At 33.9% G+C, this 19822-nt stretch overlaps 2 protein-coding genes across 2 annotated transcripts; both read right to left on the reverse strand.

The window, feature by feature from the left end:
• Nucleotides 1-329: 329 nt before the first annotated feature.
• Nucleotides 330-5300, reverse strand: LOC118344042. Its single transcript, XM_035683789.1, has 4 exons — nucleotides 5291-5300; nucleotides 4767-5200; nucleotides 3736-4678; nucleotides 330-3649 (listed from the first exon to the last, which is right to left on the reverse strand). Exons 1-4 carry the CDS (start codon nucleotides 5298-5300, stop codon nucleotides 330-332), a joined length of 4707 nt encoding a protein of 1568 aa, XP_035539682.1.
• Nucleotides 5301-15881: 10581 nt separating this feature from the next.
• LOC108981409 (uncharacterized protein At4g14342-like) lies at nucleotides 15882-18480 on the reverse strand. The gene is made up of 4 exons (XM_018952561.2): nucleotides 18323-18480; nucleotides 17682-17767; nucleotides 17446-17569; nucleotides 15882-16176 (listed from the first exon to the last, which is right to left on the reverse strand). The coding sequence occupies exons 1-4, from the start codon at nucleotides 18326-18328 to the stop codon at nucleotides 16129-16131; spliced, it is 264 nt and encodes an 87-aa protein (XP_018808106.1). The 5' UTR covers nucleotides 18329-18480; the 3' UTR covers nucleotides 15882-16128.
• Nucleotides 18481-19822: the final 1342 nt, after the last annotated feature.

Genomic DNA, 19822 nt, shown 5'->3' on the forward strand with positions numbered 1-19822 from the left:
TCAAATAATGTCAAATTTTGGTACTTCACATTTGTACGTTGGCTTATTCGTTTGGGCGACTTCTCCGCAACGATCATCTTAATTTTCCAGTTTCTTGTATTTGGAGTGATATCCTTTATTGATGTATACACCGTCCGCATTTTCTCCCCTTTTTAGATACAAAAATTTCAAATGCATAAGTATAACAAGTGTTGATTTAAATTCATGATCTACCAGAGCAATTGACGAAGGCATTTAATTAAATGATTCAATATTAGTGATATAGAGATTAATATTATAATAGACAGTAAATCGGAACTATACAATTAAATCTAGTTACCTGTATAACATTAATTTGAACATGATAATGTTAGTAATTCCGTGAACACAATATTTTTTGTGTAGTTATTTTCACGTTGTTCAGTGGACACTGGTCGTATTAGAATCCTCACTGTAGATGCTGTCTTGGCCCTTGATAAAACCACATATAATTGACCATGTGAAAAAACTGGTTGAGGTAAATAAATCCCAACATAATCCAATGTCTGCCCTTGTGACTTATTTATAGTCATTGCAAAACTTAATCTTATAGGGAACTGAGTTCGTTTAAATGGAAAACCACTATTTTCATCAACATTTGGTAAGAATGGTATCCTTGGAATGAACACCCTTTTTCCGATATGATGTCCAACTGCAATTTCTGCATCTATGATATTTCGATCAAAAGATCGACAAATTAAACGGGTTCCATTGCATAAACCTTCTGAAGGATTAATGTTTCTAAGCAGCATGATGGGACAGTTTTTCTTGAGTAATAATTCATGAGGCGGAAGTCCATTTGGGGTTAGAGTATTTAAGAAATCTTCCATAACTGATTGTTCTGATGCATCTATTGTCTCATCAAAACTGTAATATTGATGAACTTCACCTGGAAACCTATGAATCAACAATGCATTTATTTCATCAACAGAACCATTCTTTGGTGTTAATATGGCCCGATTCATCATAGTTGAAATATTTGCTGAATATTCTTGAATATTGTGGAAAACATCTTCTATTAAATGGTCTAAAGAAGTGTTGTCATCTTCATAGGGAACAAGCATCCCATTCGGGATTTTTATGGTTTCATCAATTGTGTTCGGCGGCATTCCGTTGCCTACTTCTAACACATAATCTGAAAAAACTGGATCAAATCTTGCCCGCATATTTTCAGTTAAGTGGAACTTGGTCAATGTAGGCCACAAATACGAATAAACCAAACTGGAAGTAACCTGTTCTTGTCTTGTTCCTTTGCGAACCACTGGTAAAACCTGTCGAAAATCTCCGCCGAAAACAACAACCTTTCCACCGAATGTTACATCCGAATTATTGATGTCTCGTAGCATTTTATCTAATGCTTCGATGTGTTGTTTTCTTGTCATTGGAGCCTCAACCCATATTATTAGTTTTGCTGAACGAAGTAGGTTTGCCAATGCACTTTGTTTGCTGACACAACACGTGCTTTTTTTGTCAGTATCAAGTGGAAGCTTGAAACGTGAGTGTGCCGTTCGACCTCCCGGAAGAATAGATGCGGCAACACCTGATGAAGCAGTTGCAAGTGCTACCAATTTTCTTGATCGTACTGTTGCGAGAAGTGCTTTGTATAAGAATGTTTTCCCTGTACCACCCGGTCCATCTACAAAGAATGCAGCATTTTGGTTTGCAAATACTTTTTCCAACACTGCATTATAGACATGTTTTTGTTCACTGTTAAGAGATTCTGATGCGGCAATATCTTCTTCTGGAATTTCAACAGCCAATTTATCATCGATTTCTCTAGACTGAAATTCTTCTTCATCAAAACAGATGTCATCATCAAGTAGATTGTAGGAATTAATATATTTGCCCATTGATTCGATTGTGAAGGAGATTGACCTCAATACTTTGGTTCTTACATTTGATATAGAATTTTCTGTTGATTTGAAATCAACTGACATGTCTTGCTCGAAACGTTCCCATAGTTCCCTGGGATTGGTTGGATTACAATAAACCAATATTGTTGCAAATAATCGTCTAAAACTGGAGGGCATTTGATACAGAGATGCTTCTTGTAAACAATCTTCTAAGCTACTATCTCTTTGTAGCAAACCATGCATTGTTGCTGCTTCGCGAAATGTTGGGGACACAACACCATCAACTGTTCTAAGATCTTCAAAGGACAAAAGTCCTCTTATATGGTTTAGTAATATCCGCAGATAATATCTCTCGCCTTCAAATGGATTTACTGTAACAATACGACCTATAACAGTTTTCTTTTTCCGAGGAGTCCACTCTTTGTATTGTTGGTTCCAAACATAATATTCCGGAAATTCTTTATACAGTAATCTCTTTGCATTATCATCTACTCGATTTAATGTAAAAAATTCTGTTAACATCGATTTTCTGGAACGATCTAAACTGACAACGTTAATTAGATCTTCATTTGCTCGGAAAGTCACTGGGTGTTGATCTTCTAGATGTAAATGTAAACTATACACTGCAGGATACATTTCATTAATAACAAACCCATATATTCTCCACATAGCTTCGGGGGGAGTAATCCATCGAGCCGATTGGAATTGTTGGATTTCATCAACTTGTCGATTGTTTTGTTCAGATACCAGGTTGAAAGCAACACGATCATGCCCTTTATAAATGTACTTATAAAGATATTTGACTGCTTGTATTGTAGAACAAATCTCAACATTGATATGACAGTCAAATGTTGCAAGCAGATATGGATTATATGGCACAACCCAACGATTGTCTAAATTTTTGCCTCTAACTTTGACAGTTATTCCATCGTTCTTACGTCTATATATTGGGAATGAATCATTTCCAACAGTCGTAGCAGATGCATAATTCTTTGGATAATTACTTTTGCAACAACCATTTCTTTTCATGCAAACATTTGATGGGTTCAAGGCTCCACATGGTCCATGCATCATATGCTTGACAACAACGTTATGCAAGTACATGTTTGTATTTTTATCAGGTATCTCTGCTGATACGATCTCATCAAAAGATTCAGGCGCATAGACTTTCCAATCATTCTGTAAGATAATTAAAAAATGCGCATGTGGAAGACCTCTTTTTTGGTGCTCGATAACGTAGACATATGCTGAGACTTTACCAAAAATATGCTTCTTGAATAATTGATCCTTTAATTCTTCTAATTTTGAATGGAAGACCCGAGCAACCAAGTCAGGTCGATTCTGACTCTCCTCATGCGGACTTAATTCATTTGTAATTTCTTGCCAGTTTGGATTGCACGTCATTGTTAAGAAAATGTCTGGTTTGCCATATCGTTGAACTAAAGCCATTGCTTCCATATATCTTTTCCTCATATCTCTTGGACCTCCAATAAATGACGAAGGCAGTATAATCCGTTTCCCAACATTAGAAGCGTTTGTTTCCCCAAGCGTAATGGTATCAACAATACCTTGATATACCTCTGATCGGATATGTTGTTGGTTATTTCTAAAATAATCTAATCTTGACGTCTCGATTTTGACATACATATCTACTACAAATTGTTGCAGTAGTCGACCAGAAAGTAGTAAAATTGATTTGACATTTTCTCTTATTTGCAATTTGTAACAATAATATTCACGACAAGAAACAATCGGATCCTTCCTTTCTCTGTTTAATGCTGCAAAAGTAAAATGTGAATGGAATGTTATTAAATTGGTCGTAGATGCTAAATTAAATTTTTGAATATTAATATCGCAATCTAACCTCGTTGTTCTCTTGCAAGTAATTCATCTGCAGTTCCTGATTGTTGAGGATTTATTGATCGGCTTGTTTCGTTATGTGTAGATCTTCTTCCTCTACTTACCCTTTCAATTCCTTGATGCCAACCAATTTCACCAAAAGGAAATAATAATGGATATTGCAGCGGATCATAACATCCAAAATAGTACTGAACTATATGACTTCCACCAGAATGGTTAAAGACAAAAATATCGCGTCCTCTTAGTTGACCTCCATCATCATTTTCTACCCATATTGCTGCAACTTGTGAAGATGTAGGGGCATTAAATACACGTTGATCTAGGCCAGCATCTGATCTTATGCGGATTTTTTGATTTTCTAAATCTGGCAAATCACCAAGAGAACGGAAAAAAATGGAATATGGATTGATGCGAAGAATATCGATGAGTTGAGCTATAATTGATGGATCCATTCTATTTGAATCAGAAATGCGATTTTCTAATTCATGTTCTGTATCATAGAAATACAACTGGAGATGAGAAGGACAACCATTTGAAGGAAGCAAGTCGTTGATGTAGTGATAGATCTGTCCCTGAGTTCTGAAAGTATAAATTCCTCTATTTCTCCTACATAGATCTTTATCAAATTTCACTCCGAATGATGTAAAAGCGAACTTGTTGTTATAAGTTCGAATGTAAGTCCTAAAATGTGTAGATTCATCCGTGTTGGAGGTGAACAATGCATAAAGCTGATCAGGAACATCATTTGTGGCTAAATAAATTTTCCCATCAGCACAGCAAAAGCCAGTTGTTTCATGACAGAATCGCTTTGCTTTACAGTGTATGCAGCTGGGTACTAATGGTAGAGAATACGCTTCAGATGGCACTACTTTCAACAATTGTCTCAATCCAGTAGAACCGTGATGCGACTGACCATAGCTTGACTCCTCTCGAACAACATATGGATCCTATTTGTATAATATTTTTCGAAATCTTAGAGAAAAATAACAGAATGATGGGTGAAAAAGAAATTTAGAGAAATTATTAGAGGAGAACCTGCTGGATAAAGAGTTGATTAGAAGATTCAGAGACATTGGTTATAGATGAATGTGTCTCTGAATTAATGACACATACATCAACACCATGAAGAACACATGGTTCACGAGACGAATCATCTTCAGTGATATCAATATGAATATCAGAATTTCGTTGTCTCTTTGATACTCTTTGAACAAGACTAAAGTCTTCAATGTTGTCTGTATATTGGACGTCATTGTTTGAATATCGAGCAATTGACGTAGTCGTTTGATCACCAACAGATCTATTAGAATCATCATCACCAAATGATGTCGAATCATTAATACGAATCGAGTTGCTTCTATATGCTCTTTGTTTAGCATATCTTTCTCTTTGCTTTCTACGAATCTCCTCCTTCTTCTCTTCTGGTAAATCTTTATACAAGATTCTTTTTGCAGGTTGTTTTCCATGATCTTCAAGAAATTGTTTATAGATTTAAATTTGACACAAATTTATATTTTTGTTGTTAAATTTTTTAAAATAAATTATTGACAGAATCTTACCATTTCTCATTATGTTAATGAAGAAAATGATTGTTTCAACTGTTGGATACTGTTCTACACAAGCAAGATGAAATAAAGAAATAACTATTATTTCTAATGCTCAATTAAATAAATAATTAAATAACAAAATACTATGAAACTGGAATCTAACAAACACATATTTCAATATTACATATAAAAAATTAAATAAATAATCAAATGATTAAATACTATGGAACAGAAATCTAAAACAAACATTATAATGATTTGATTATTTTGAGTTGTTTGGATGTGTGAAGTATTTTGAGTTGTTGACTTTTGAGTAGGTAGTTGAAAAATGTGTGGGTCTCATAAATATTATAGTGATTTGATTTTTAATAATAAATATTATAATGATTTGATTATAGTGATTTTTTAATATTAATAAATATTGTAGTGATTTTATTTTCTTTTTATATATAATAATGATAAATATTATAATGATTTTATTTTTAATTTAATATTTAATATTTAATATTTAAAAATTAATTAAATTAAAAAATATTAATTAAAAAATTATTAATAATTTATATTATATATTCTAATTTATATATTATAATATATAATAATATATAATAAAAATAATTTAGAAATAATCTAAATGAAAAAAATGAAAAAAATGAATAAAAAAAAAGAGTATCTGGCCTATTTTAGTGTTTTTATTTTTTATTTATATATAATAGAGATAAATATTATAATGATTTTATTTTTTATTTATTTATATATTATAGTGATTTAATTTTTTATTTATATATTATAATGATTTAATTTTTTATTTAAATTTAATAATGATAAATATTATAGTAATTTTATTTATTATTTATTATATATTATAGTGATTTTATTTTTTATTTATATATTTTAGTGATTTTATTTTTTATTTATATATAATAGTGATTTTATTTTTTATTTATATATTATAGTTATTTTATTATAGTGATTTTATTTTTTATTTATATATTATAGTGATTTTATTTTTTATTTATATATTATAATGATTTTATTTTATTTATTTATATTTAGTAGTGATAAATATTATAGTGATTTTATTTTTTATTTATATATAATAGTGATAAATATTTTTTATTTATATATTATATTTATTTTATTTTTTATTTTATTTTTCACAATCCGCGTCACTACTCTCCAATCATATCCTGGCCGTCCACTCCAACCGAGAAAACACAACATAGAGCTGCATCGACCGTTCCCTCTCACACAGGAAAAGCACAACACACGGATTGTGCTTAGAAAGTTTAATAAACTCCCGCAACCCTCTCTCTCTCTCTTAGAAAGTTAAAGAAACTCCCGCAACCCCCTCTCTCTCTCTCTCTATCTCACGGAAGGAAGTTCAGTATCTCTATTGTTTTCGGCTCAACATAGCCTCTCTCTCTCTCTCTAGATTTCTCATTCCTCCCGATCACACCGTCGGCATCTACTCTCTCTCTCTCTCTCCCATTTAATTTTCTGTCTTCTTTTTCACTTCTGACGAAGTGCTTGTAGTTCTTCCACCGTGTATTTTATACTATAAATTTGATCTATTTAACTCGTTTAAGGGGTTTCTGATCCGATTTGGTTTCTTCTTACCTCAGGCTATAGTCTTGCCTGCTTTCCAACATGGCTGGCGAGAAGGCCATCAGTCTCGATGGGATTAAAAATCAGTCCGTTCATCTGGTACTCTCTCTCCCTCCCTCTCTCTCTGAATGAATATGTTTGGTTCCTGAGAAAAGTTAAAAATTTTACCTTTTGTAGTTCGTGGATGATTACTCGTTTCCCTCTATATTTATATGTTTTCGGAACTCATAAAATTTTCGAGCAATACCGTTTGTGTGTATATATATATATATGTATTTTTCTTTAATTTTGTTCGATGTGTTTTTGCTTATTTTGGATGGTGTAGATCTGAAGAATATGTCCATACTTTTTGTTCCGGGTTCTTGAGGAACCCGTGGGTTCTTTTGTTGGGCCTTGGGCCTTAGGCCCGTATGAGGTTGGGTTTGGGTTTAGTTTCCTGTTTGGGCTCAACTTGCCTCAAGAGAGTTGCTCTTTCCACTGTGTTTGGTTCCTGAGAAAAGTTAAAAATTTTACCTTTTGTCATCGTGGATGATTACTCGTTTCCCTCTATATTTATATGTTTTCGGAACTCATAAATTTTCGAGCAATGTGTAGAGTGTTTATATATATATATATGTATTTTTCTTTGATTTGTTCGATGTGTTTTTGCTTATTTTGGATGGTGTAGATCTGACTTATTATGTCCATTTTTTTCAAATCTGTAGCTTGTTGAATAGGTTGCTAGCTGCTTGATTAAAATAGTGGAGCGAGTAAGTTAGTCTCCGAAGTTTCTGGATGAACTTTGTAAGCACAAATTGATTGATCAAGTCATACATCTTATAGACTTGAATTGCTGAACCACTATATCCCGCCCTATTATAAGTTGCATGTATAAGCTGTTAAGTTTTGTGCCATATTGTTAACTGGGAAATGTGCTATTGGGAGGATCCTTTAATTATTTGCAATACAATATGTTGTACCATGGGTTTTTTTTTAGCAAAAACTATGTCAAAGATTGTAATGATAGATTGGGTTTTGGGTTCCTGGATTGTTTTCAACTATGAATGTGACTGTTGAATTTTTTTTTTTTTTTTGAAGAAGAAGACTGTTGAAATTTAATTATGAGCCATATATTGTTTTTTTCCGTTTTTGCTTCTTTAAATCTGAATGTATGGTTTTTCTTGTATGGTAGTTGTTATTTTTGCTTCTTTAAATCCACTCAGCGCTTCTTTTTTTTGGTTTTTTTCTTCTATTTTTTGTTTTCTTATCCCCTATTGGTTTTGGTTTTTTTTATAACTTTCACATATTTTTTATAACTTTCACATATTTTAGGGAATGAAATATAATTCCTGAAGTTATATACTTGAATTGTTTGTTACAATTAAATTACTCTAGAATTTTGAATCTTACAATGTTAGAATTTTCTGTAAATTTATGTCTATTTCTCTATACAAATCCTAAAGTTATATACTTGTAAACAACAAAAAACACAAAGTTATGTAGTTTTTTTCTTACAGAGAACATATCTATCTGGCTTGTGTTTGTGCTTCTAGAGAAATAAACATTAGACAGACTATAATCCCAAACATAGGTAGACCATAGATATACCATAAACACACAAAAGTGGGTAGACTGACCTCTTCGGTGATTCCTTCAAACTTTATCACCACTGCAGTACTTGTAGACAACTGATTTGAGAGAAACAGCCTATAGGAGAAAAGATAAACTGTGAAAATTCTGTTTAGAATTATTTTCATTCAAATAGTTAAACATAAAAGATTGATAAAGAAACAAAATATTACCTCAAATCCAGCAGAATTTGTGTATGCAAGTCTCTAATAGCTTCCACGAGTGAAGGAGAAACAGGGGAATGATGAATACAAACTGGAGAAACAGGAGGGGGAATGATGAATACAAACTCAAGGGAAACGGGGGATTTCTTCGGCTCGGCTGGGAAGAATTTTCTGAGTTATTTTAGGAGAATAGTATTTGATATTATTTTAATTTTATGTATTTGTATTTTTTTATATGTAATTATTAATTGGGATTTGTAACGTCAAAGGCAGAATATAATGAATCAAATATAATGAATCTCAGAATGATATGGATGCATTTGAATCGTCAGGAACTGTTAAAAAGAGAATTTAAATGATTCGTTCAAAAATCAACTGTTGATCAATATATTTATTTTTCATAATTTAACAACCAATAAATGGTAATAAATGGTATTAAAGAGTTAATAGATGGGCGGCATCATCAGACTTTAAATACGGATGGCGTGAAAGACCCAATCAATGGGTATCAAATTGGTAATTGCGCTATTTAACGATTTGAAGAACTTTTAACGGAGAGAAATTAATTTAAACGGAAAAATCTTGTTTACTGTTAAAACAAGAATTGCCGTTAGATAGGCTCTTTATATATATAGGTAGATATATATATATATATATAATTTAGTTGCTGTGTGGGCAGTCCATGGAGACACGAATATTGCTTGAAACTCGAATGGCTGTACGGATGGAATTTATCTCCGAATAATGTTACATACAGTTGTAAAATACATAAATACCGTACAGTCATTTTAAAAAAAAGTATAGCTCACTATTAAATAATTAATTTATTTTCATATAATATTTCATATTTATTCATTTTTTTTAAAGTGATTGTATGGTACTTGCACATCCGCAATTATAAATATCATTTCTCTTTTTTATCTCCGGCCACAAAAGCATGCGCCTTGTTCTTAACTCAGATCCAGATGCAAGATGGGGCCTTTTTCATGAGATCCTCAACTTTTCTTATATTTCCATCTCCTGGCAGCAGAACATTAACATAGGTGTAGCTCTCTTTATGGAGGGAAATTTTTCGTAATATTTTTTTGCATAGTACAAATTTTGCAATATTACAATTAATACTATAAATTTAGTTATTCTTTTTATTTTTAGAAAAGGTTTGGATAGTGAGTTGAGATGAGAAGAAAATTAAATAAAATATTGTTAGAAAATTATTTTTGTTTTGAAATTTGAAAAAATTAAATTTTTTATTATATTTTTTGTGAAAGTTTGAGAAAATTGTAATGATCAAATGAGATGAAATAGGTTGAGAGACTCTCTCAATCCAAACAAAGAGTTAGTTTTATGCATGATTTAGGCTCATATGTTTCACCTAACTTAATTAATCCTACTTGCTAAGCCGTGGGCTTGCGTTCCACCGATAAAATTTCTTATTTTACATATATTAAATATGAGCATACCAATAAGGAAGCTTAGAGGACACATGGCAGGGTTAGAAGGGGAGCTATGAAATAAGTGTCATCTATAGAATATTTTATTTGAAAGAATAAATTTTATGAAAGAACAAGAAAGTTGGTTTGATTATTTTAGTTAGATGAAAAATAATCAAACCAACTTTCTTGTTCTTTCATAAAATTTATTCTTTCAAATAAAATATTCTATAGATGACACTTATTTCATAACTCTTCTTATAACCCTTCCATGTGGCATGTGTCCTTTAAGCTTCCTTATTGACATGCTCCTTTTTAATTTATGTAAAATAAAAAATTTGAAAATTGATATTTATAGTCATAGAATACACAGGCGTCGTGTGCTCCTTTTAAAAAAAATGAGTTAAAATGAAACCCACATGAAAAAATTAATTCTTTAATAGTATACATCGCTCTTTTTTAAAATGAGTACATGTTTGTACAACCAATAACTATATCTAACATTGCTCAAGAAATATTATAGGTGGAAGGTAAGTCTGCGGCTCTGTAAGTAGGATTAATTAAAGTGGGTCTAACATACGAGTCTCATTTATTAAATCATGCATAAAACTAAAAATAAAAACAATAACTGAATTCATTGTACTAAACGTAAAATTGTAAATCTTGTACTATATAGAGCACTTTAAAAAAAAAAGTCATAAAAGGAACTCCTTTCAAATGTAGCTATCATTCCCACAAATTCCTCTCCATTTGGGTTCTACACCTTCTTAATGTCCTTCGGTGTGATTATCTTTCCCATTAGCTTTTATGTATAGGGTCTACACTTTCTAGTATCCTTCAATGTAGTTATTCTCCACATACATTTCTCATGTGTAGTATATACACATTCTTAATGTCCTTCGGTATACACATTCTCATGTATGATATAATATATGATGTTTATAATTTTATACGGTGTTGTTACTATATTGTTGGGGGAGGAGAACATGAGAAATGTGTATATACCACACATGTAGTACATGTTTTCCATGTAAATATAATCATATCATAAATCGCATAAAGTTTCTAAAAAAAAATCTTCTATGAATATGCCATGACAATATACATAAAAGTTAATGCTATGAAATTATTATTTTCTTATGCGCTCAAGTCACACATTTCATGAAATACTAATTTGCCATGAGATATTCTAACATTTATTACGCAATACAAATAACTTTTCATAACAATAACGTGTTTAATAAACGTGCCAAGAAAATTTTAAATAAAAATATCAAAATAATTAAGCCCACTTACTTGGAAACTGAATACGCCAATTACCACTTGACAATGACAGTAGTATTACTTAGAACCTAAATAAATTATGTAAACCATTTATAAAAAATTCTAAACATCTTCAAGTAAGAATTTCTCTTTCTAAAACTATTCACATATCTTCGAGAAATCTACAAAAAAAATTAGTACCTTAAAGTAACTTAATTTAAACACTATTTATAATATCGTAGCACTCATAGAATCGAAAATATATGTATCACAATAAAATAAAAAATATGCAATAATTATAATATCGTAGCACTTCAAGTATAGTACTTTTAAGTTTAAAAATTAAGTTATTATATTCTCAAGTCGATGTGTAGATCACATCATCTATATTACTTAAATAATAAGATTTAATTTGTAATATTCAAATCTTAAAATTTATCTTTCAAATCAAATTATGTCATGTAAATAATTTATACTTTATGAAGTGTGATATCCAAACTAGCTTATAACTAGAAATTTTCCTAGAAATTAGTCAACGCGTATACTTCAAGAAAAATCTCTCAATTATACTATATTTATTTCTAAGAGCTTAAACCAATAGCCCACGTATTCCTTATTGCAGAATTTCCATAACACTGATCTTAAATTTCATCAAGACAGATTTCTCAAAAACTCTGATCAAAATTTCTTATTTCATAAACTTCAGCCAACTAGAGATTTAAACATCCACCATCCATCAGAAACCCACTTCACTTTTAAAAATCAAAACACCCAAAGCTCCGACCATTGACTTGTTCTTCCTGCCAAATTTCGATAAAAACACCTCTTCGCTTCATACAATAAAACATATAAGATATTTAAGAAGTACCTTGAGAGAAAACCCTAAGGTGCCCAATCCTGTGATTTGGTATCGGAGGATGACAACGAGCGACGTGTATTTGTCTCAAATGGATGGTGAGAGGTGGTTGAAGGTGGAATAAAAAACCTTTGTTTTCACAAAAGGAGGAAATAGTTTTCGCATCTCTGAACGAAGTAAAATGATGGTTAAGTTCGTGTGTCTATGTGGGATGGCAGCTTCATGGGTAGCTAAGGGGATAGATGGATTGTTTAGAACTCCTATGTCATGAGGGATTCTTTAGGGAGCTAAAGATGGATAATAGAGTTATCATCATTCAACATCATATTAACGCAAGAGGCAGTTTTCTGTAACTCTCATATTTTTGGAATGGAAGGAGGAAATGTTTGTTGGTGATTCCAAAAGGTGCAAATGACATCGGATGGAAATGTTTTTTGCATTCCATTCGAAGTGTCACTGGGTCCAAAGCTGTTGTTCTGAAGCAAGCAAACAGATGGGACTTTGTTGATGGAAAAACAGTGGGAAGGTCTCCCTCGATCAAAGGTGCCTCGTACGCCTCAGTGTTGAGGTCACCGGCAGATAGTCTGGCAGAGAATAGCTCCACAACGGAAGGAAGGGGTAAGATACTTGTAGGAGACAAAAGTTGTCAGGTGACATTGGAAGAAGTGGAAGGTAAGCACCATGTGTTGCAAGATGGAATGGCTACCTCTGTCGAGTGTTAGAGGGTGGGAGAAGAGAAAGGGGTCTTGTGGGCTGTCACAGCTCAATTGACGGGAGTTATAGAGTATGTGAGAGATCTTATAATTAAAGTGGATAAGGGGCTGGACCTAATCACAGATTTAGGTGGTGGATTGAAAACGGACAAGGGGTGGGGGGTAGATCCTACTGGTTTGAAGGACTCAAGTGCGCGGGCATAGGGCATCTCAACTCCATCACAGATAGGTTCGTTGGATGCTGGCATCACTGTTCAGGCCGGTATCACTCAGGACATCGGCAGCTTGTCGTCTAACTGCCCTCAATCACCAGTTGCAAATGGGATTGGTACATTTTTCCAGGGTTCACTTTCAATTGTAGATGGGGGTCCTTCCAGGATTTTAAGTACTTTGGAAGAAGCATACAAGCCTCTTTCAGAAGGTAGTGCTTCCCCTACATGTTCTATGCCTCCTGAGGGAGCAGTAAGGTCTAATTAAGTGGCACATAAAAGGTTGTTTAGGGGTGGAGCACCTACAAGTAATGTCCTCGTTGATGGAACAATGACACCTGTGCCAAAGGTGAAGGAACCCTCAATGGACAACAACATATTGTTGTTGAGGAGGTTCGAGATTTGAATACAAGACATGGTAGAGACAAAATTATGAATTTGCCATTGGTGCCTTGTGAGGAGGAATGTATAGGGTCAGAAGTGCAATTGAGAACTGTGTCTGGGGATAATGTTGTTCCCCTAGTTTCTCTTCCTTTAATAAACAATATAGTTTCACCATCGGATTAGGTTCTGCATAAGGTTAACGAAATTCAACATATTGTGGGGCTTTCATATGGAGGATGAGAAGACCAATTTAAAACACTACTCATTACGATTGAGGGGGGTCATTTGCTTGAAACCAAATCAAGTTTTAAGAAAAACTGGGAGTTAAAAAGCGTCTTTCTTGAACAATCAACTACGACGCTAAGGGAGGTAACTCAAGTCGAGGGAAGACTAAATGGAAGACATTATGAAGATGTCCTCGTAGAGGGAGTTTAGGGTGGAGTATTAGGCCCCGTTTGGATTCAAAATTCACATCAACTCAACTCATTTCATCATTACAAATTTTTCAAATTTTCAAACAAAATATAATAAATAATTCAAAATTTTTAAATCCCAAAACAATAATAATATTAAAAATAATATTCGAACAATATTTTATTCAACTCATATAAAACCATCTCAACTGATCTCTGAATCCAAACAGGGCCTTAGTCTTACGGGAAACAAGGGATTGGTGTTGGGGAGGTGTGTTATATTCCAATTTGGGCGGCTTGTTGTATTCCATTGTATTCCATTGTATTCAGGCTTGGGGTCATTAGGAGCTCTCTAGTATGAGCTAGGCGTTTTCTTGTATACATCCAGTGTACTTGATTACTCCTATTGATATATATAATATTTTTACTTATAAAAAACAAACAAACATGCTCTTCCAAAAATTTATTGCCTAAAAATCACCATATAACCTACTAACAAATTGTATAAAGACAACATATTTCAAGCTCATCTCAACTACAAACAGCAACACAACTAAAAAATATAAGAGAAACCAAGAAAAAGAATAGACTCATCAAATCCCAATAAAACCCAAAACTGTGTTGGGTGCAGCGTTGAGCTTCGGGGTTTGAGGGTATTTATTGGGATAACACCATAACTTAGGCAAGAAAACCAGATGACTGAATTTATTAACGAGATCCATTACGAACGGCGGCAACGTACATATTCCGAAAGGTTTGTGGCGCTTGAATATTCTGAAGTTATTCGGCATCACGTGGTATATCATTTTTATATAGATTTGTGTGTGCGCGTGTGTGTGTGTGAGAGAGAGAGAGAGAGAGAGAGAGAGAGGCGTAGACGTTTGAGATGAGAACAACATCGGCTGAAGAAGTAACAGAAGAGAAACACCTAAGTGATGAAGATGCAAGGGCTTTTTGTTCAAATGGATGAAAAACAAAACCTACGTGAAACTAACCGTTTCAGTTCCGTGCACAATCCACTTGCCTTTCTTTTAAAGTAGACTACGGCTTCGTTTGGTTGATTAACTCATCTCAACTCATCATTACAACTTTTTCAAATTCCAACACAAAATATAATAAACAATTCAACTTTTTCAAATCTCAAAATAATAATAATATTAAAAAATAATATTCTAACAATATTTTATTATCTCAACTCAACTCAATTCAATTCACTTCAACATCCAAACACAACCTACATCAGCTTAGGATGCGTTGAGCTTGGGGCTTGGGCATTACAGACGGGGTGGAGGGTGTCGAAGAGCAGGAGTGAGCCATTTAAGAGGTTAAGATTTGAGCATACCGAGAGGAAGGTCGACAAGTGAAAGGAATATGGACCTTTTGTTTAGAGGATAGGAGTTGTTCGGCCTTGGACTCAATTTTGATGGTGGTGGGGTATTTGCAGAGGGTTCTGAGCAGGGTTTAGGTGGAAGTCATTGGAATGAGAAGGTCTTGGAGATGGGTTTTTGTCAACAGACATCATGCCAGTGGTGGTGGTAGAGGTCCATGGGACCATGAGTATCATATTCTAGTCCAACTAAAATCAATTGGGCGTGAACCCTTAAAGATGTAACTCTTCCTTCTCGGGCAAATGCTAGAAATGATGTAGTAAAGGCTATAGAGCGCACCTGGTTATGCAGAAATTGTTGTGGCATAATGATGCTTGCACTAAGGTGTTGAATGAGCCATTTCTGAGAACTGAATCCGATTGCTCCTATCCTATCATCACCAGTTGATATCCCTATTTTGAACCATCCTATAACTTACAACCTTTCTGGTACCAAACCTCTTTTCTTGCAAGAAACGAACAAGAACCGGGTCTCTGTCACAAAGACGTGTTGATTCATCCACAAGCTTCTTTCTATTGAAGAGAGAAGAAATGATGTGTTCTCCAATTGAATTTAAAAGAAGCTGAGAGATCAGATAAAGCAATACTAACCAGATCAATACTAAAAATGTCCAAGCCTCGAAATAAGGACTGATGTTTAAAAGCCCAAATAAACAAGTTTGATGAGAGTACTACATTCTTTGGTCGCACAAACAATAATTGTTCTTCCAAGCAAAAAACACACATAGATATCACAAATGTGGGAATAAATATGGGAACTCTCAGCCTGCACAGATCGAGAGTTTGAGATCTTCCAGATTTGGTCCACGTGAAAATTCTCAATCGTCTTCTCTTTCAGGTGGGAGACCACAAGGCAAAAGCATTTTCTGCACGGAAAAAATTGGGATTATGTGATTTATCAGGAAGGTTCTAGAAGTCATTAAGCCATTATCCAATATTATTAAATAAAAATGCTTAGATGCTTGAATAGAAAACCAGAATAGCAACTTCAAGACAAATACTGTAAGAAATAAATATTTTCTTGAATAGTTAATTAAATAAGATATAGTGGGTGACTATGGTTCAGAAATAAGGCTTTGGATTGAGAACTTATATGCGGAGATCATGTGAGAAGCTAATGGCAACCACGTCATCTGAATATATTGTTCAGAAGTAGCATTGTAAACTTCAAGCCCCTTCCAAACAAAAAAATGATCTCTTTTTGATTGCTGAAGGCATGACCCACAGAAATTCCCTCTCCCAGCCTCCTCGGAACCAGAAACCCTTCTTTCATACAATTTGAAACCCTAAAAACATCGAAAGTTTTCCCCTAGCTCCAGTCATCTTTTAACCAATCAAACCAACCCCAAAGCCTCAAATTTAGCCACCACAGAAAGTTACTGCAACCAGATTCCTTTAAGTTCAAGCCTACTTGCAAATGAAACAGAACATGGTTAATCAAGTGAAGACGCAAAGCAATAGGTCATACAGCTAGCAAGTTTACTTGGTCATGACACATTCTCCAGGATATTGGTTTCACAACACCTACTCTTATTCCAATTGCCTGTGATAATCAAACTGTTTTGCACAGTGCTCCCAACCTTGTGTTCCATGAGAAAATCAAGCACATTGAAGTAGACTGTCATTCATTTGGGACAAAATACTAAGTGAAGATATATCTATACTGTTTGTGTGAAGATCAGCCTGCCAGCCTGTTCACAAAATCTTTACGAACCAATTAGTTCATTTCTTCCAAGTTGGGCCTATTTGACATATATGCTCCACCTTTTTTTTTTTTTTTTTTTTTTTGGGGTGTTAGTTAGAATAATAGAATGGTCTAGTATGTATTTCTTCTAGGAGGTTGTTTCTAGAAGTATGAGGTGAGGTCATTATCAGTAATCGTTCCCTTTGTCTATTAGCTCCAGACTTCTGTAACTGCATTCCCTCTATACGAGAGAGATGAATGGAACGAAGGCAATAGATTCTTGCTGCCATTCTTATACCATTTTCTTGCCAACAGTATAAAAAACGCAAATGCTCGCACCCAAGAAGATACCCTCCAACCAAAAGCTTGAAGAAACAGAAAATTGTGAGTAGAAATGCTTTTACAGGCAATATCAAGCATAGATAACACAGAAAAATGAGATAGAAAAAACCTGCATGAAGTTGTAATGCTCTCTTCCTATCGATTCATTTTCTGCAATAGCAAAGTACGCTAGTATGGGGTTGTGTCCCACGTATGATGCATAGCTATCCCGTTGAATGTTAACGGCCCATTCACTACACGTACAAAGCGTGTATATTTACACATTTACGAATTAATAACAACAAATTAGCGAGTAAATACTATTACTGGAAAAAATGTTGGTTTTCAGAGAATACGCAGCCTCACAATCTATTCATATCTGCATGCCCAGTACCGACATATTTAGCTTGGAGATGTTCAAGCTGGGAATTGATATTAAACCTATCACTGGCCTGCACAATTACAAGTACCAAGCTTTTCAGTTTTTTTAAGTCATTAAATAAAGATAAAAGTCAAGTTACATTGAACACCATATATTATCAAGGAATGATACTCCTACAAGCTGGGGGGGTGGAATCAGCCAAATATATATTCGACATTATTTTTTTTACTTTATAGTTTATCCCCCAATTTATAAAACACTAGAATTTATGGAAAAATATATATAATAAATTTTGGTGGATTTCAAGATGTAGGTTCAAAACAAACAAAGGGAATCCGGTTGAGGCGTTTTCACTTTTCAGTCGCCGAAACAAACGGATTTCGAATCGCTATTTCATGCTCTTCGAATCGTTATTGTATGTTCCTGAGATTTTTCTGAGCAGCACTGCTAGAATATTAGGGTTTTGAGGCGCAAAGGGGGAATGAGTAGAAGGGATAGGAAATTAGGGTTTGGAGTTCAGGGTTTTGATTGTACCGTTGTGAGTTCGGAGGGGTTCAGGAAGTTGGAAAGTTACTGGAGAGAGAGAGAGAGAGAGAGAGAGAGAGAGAGAGAGAGAGAGAGAGACCTGCATATTGACGTCTGGAGTAAGCCAATGGAACTGCAACGACGAGAACGAGCAAAGTTGTTCGACGAAAAGCAAGAAATTTTTGTCCTCCCTTGGATAACGGATAGCAGATGCGTTCCAAAAACGCACCGTCTCCTTGCTCTGGATTTGGCAAAAAAAAACTCTAAAGAGAATTTAAAAAGAAACGTCGAATTCTCATCGCAATAAAAGTTTCGTTTGTATTCAACTCATCTCAATTCATTATTATAATTTTTTTAAATTTTAATATAAAATATAATAAATAATTTAATTTTTTTAAATTTTAAAATAATAATAATTAATAATATTTTATCATCTCAATTCAATTTAATTTAATTCAATTCAACATTCAAACGTACCTCGTAGTCTTGAATCTTGATATGTCATTATTGAAACAAATTTAGCATCAGGAAACATATTCTAAGCAATCTTAAGGAAAGAGAGATGATTGACAAGTGAATCTTATAAAAATATTTATAAATTAACGTGATTTAATAAAATAAATATGATTGTAAAAAAATTTTGTTACAACGAAATTTATAAATTTATTCTTATAAAGATATGTGCACTTCTCACAGAGGATTTTAAAACGTTTATACGTTTTCACTTGCCAAAAATTAATCAACAGATTGGCCTTTTCACTTTATTTGGAAGCCGAACAAGTTTGGTCGATAGTGGAAGGAGAAATATCTAAGGAAAATATTATTTTGTCTACTTTATTTGACCGTTGGTCAAATTTTTTTTTTTTTATTATTTAGTAATTAAAAAAGTGATTTTAATAGGGGTACTAATGGAGTGGGCCTATGAAAACATAATTAAAGAGGTTGGGGGTTTTTCTTAGACACACTCTCTTCAATTGGGTGATGGGTCTATGATTAAATTCTGGAAATATATATGGTGCGGCGATAATGCTTTACAAGACCATTTTCCCTCACTATTCCATATTGCGTGTGCTAAAGAGGCTTCAGTGGCGGATGTAATGGAGATGGTGGGTAGACAAGTTCATTGGGATATCAACTTTAATAGCGCAACACAAGACTGAGAGATTGACAGTTTTGTTGATTTTTTAACCTCTTGTATTCTGTGAAGCCAAGTAATCAACAAGCAGACGAATTGGGGTGGTTACCCTCTCGGAGAAGTGTTTTTTCGGTCCGTTCATATTATAAGGCTCTCACCCAAGAACCTAATACTCAGTTTACGTGAAGACAGCTTTGGAAGCATAAGGCGTCTCCCAAAGCTGCTTTCGTGGGTCGAAGAGTCGAAGTAGACGGGGGGCGAGGCTTATCGATACGAGATTTTTCTTTTAAAAGACCCGGGTACCCGGGTACCTAACCCGTACCCGGACCATGTTGGTCCGGGTTTTATAATGCTAGTTTCGGATCCGTTTTGATCCGGGCTGGAACCAGGAACTGGAATTTGGTTTTTCAAGTTTCGGACCGGACCAGGAAAAAACTCAGCCTGAATGAACAGTGCTAATCTTAC

This window comes from Juglans regia, chromosome 12 (assembly GCF_001411555.2).
Source record: "Juglans regia cultivar Chandler chromosome 12, Walnut 2.0, whole genome shotgun sequence".
NCBI classification, from domain to species: Eukaryota; Viridiplantae; Streptophyta; class Magnoliopsida; order Fagales; family Juglandaceae; genus Juglans; species Juglans regia.

Bases quoted from the DNA above. Each gene is read 5' to 3' on its own strand.
- LOC108981409 (XM_018952561.2), bottom strand. The intron at 17,570-17,681 runs GTGAGGCTGCGT...TTGTACGTGTAG, and splicing joins CATGCAGATATGAATAGATT to TGAATGGGCCGTTAACATTC. The intron at 16,177-17,445 runs GTTTTTTCTATC...TTTTCCGTGCAG, and splicing joins AGCATTACAACTTCATGCAG to AAAATGCTTTTGCCTTGTGG.
- LOC118344042 (XM_035683789.1), bottom strand. The intron at 4,679-4,766 runs GTTCTCCTCTAA...TTATACAAATAG, and splicing joins ATCAACTCTTTATCCAGCAG to GATCCATATGTTGTTCGAGA. The intron at 3,650-3,735 runs GTTAGATTGCGA...TTACTTTTGCAG, and splicing joins ACTTGCAAGAGAACAACGAG to CATTAAACAGAGAAAGGAAG.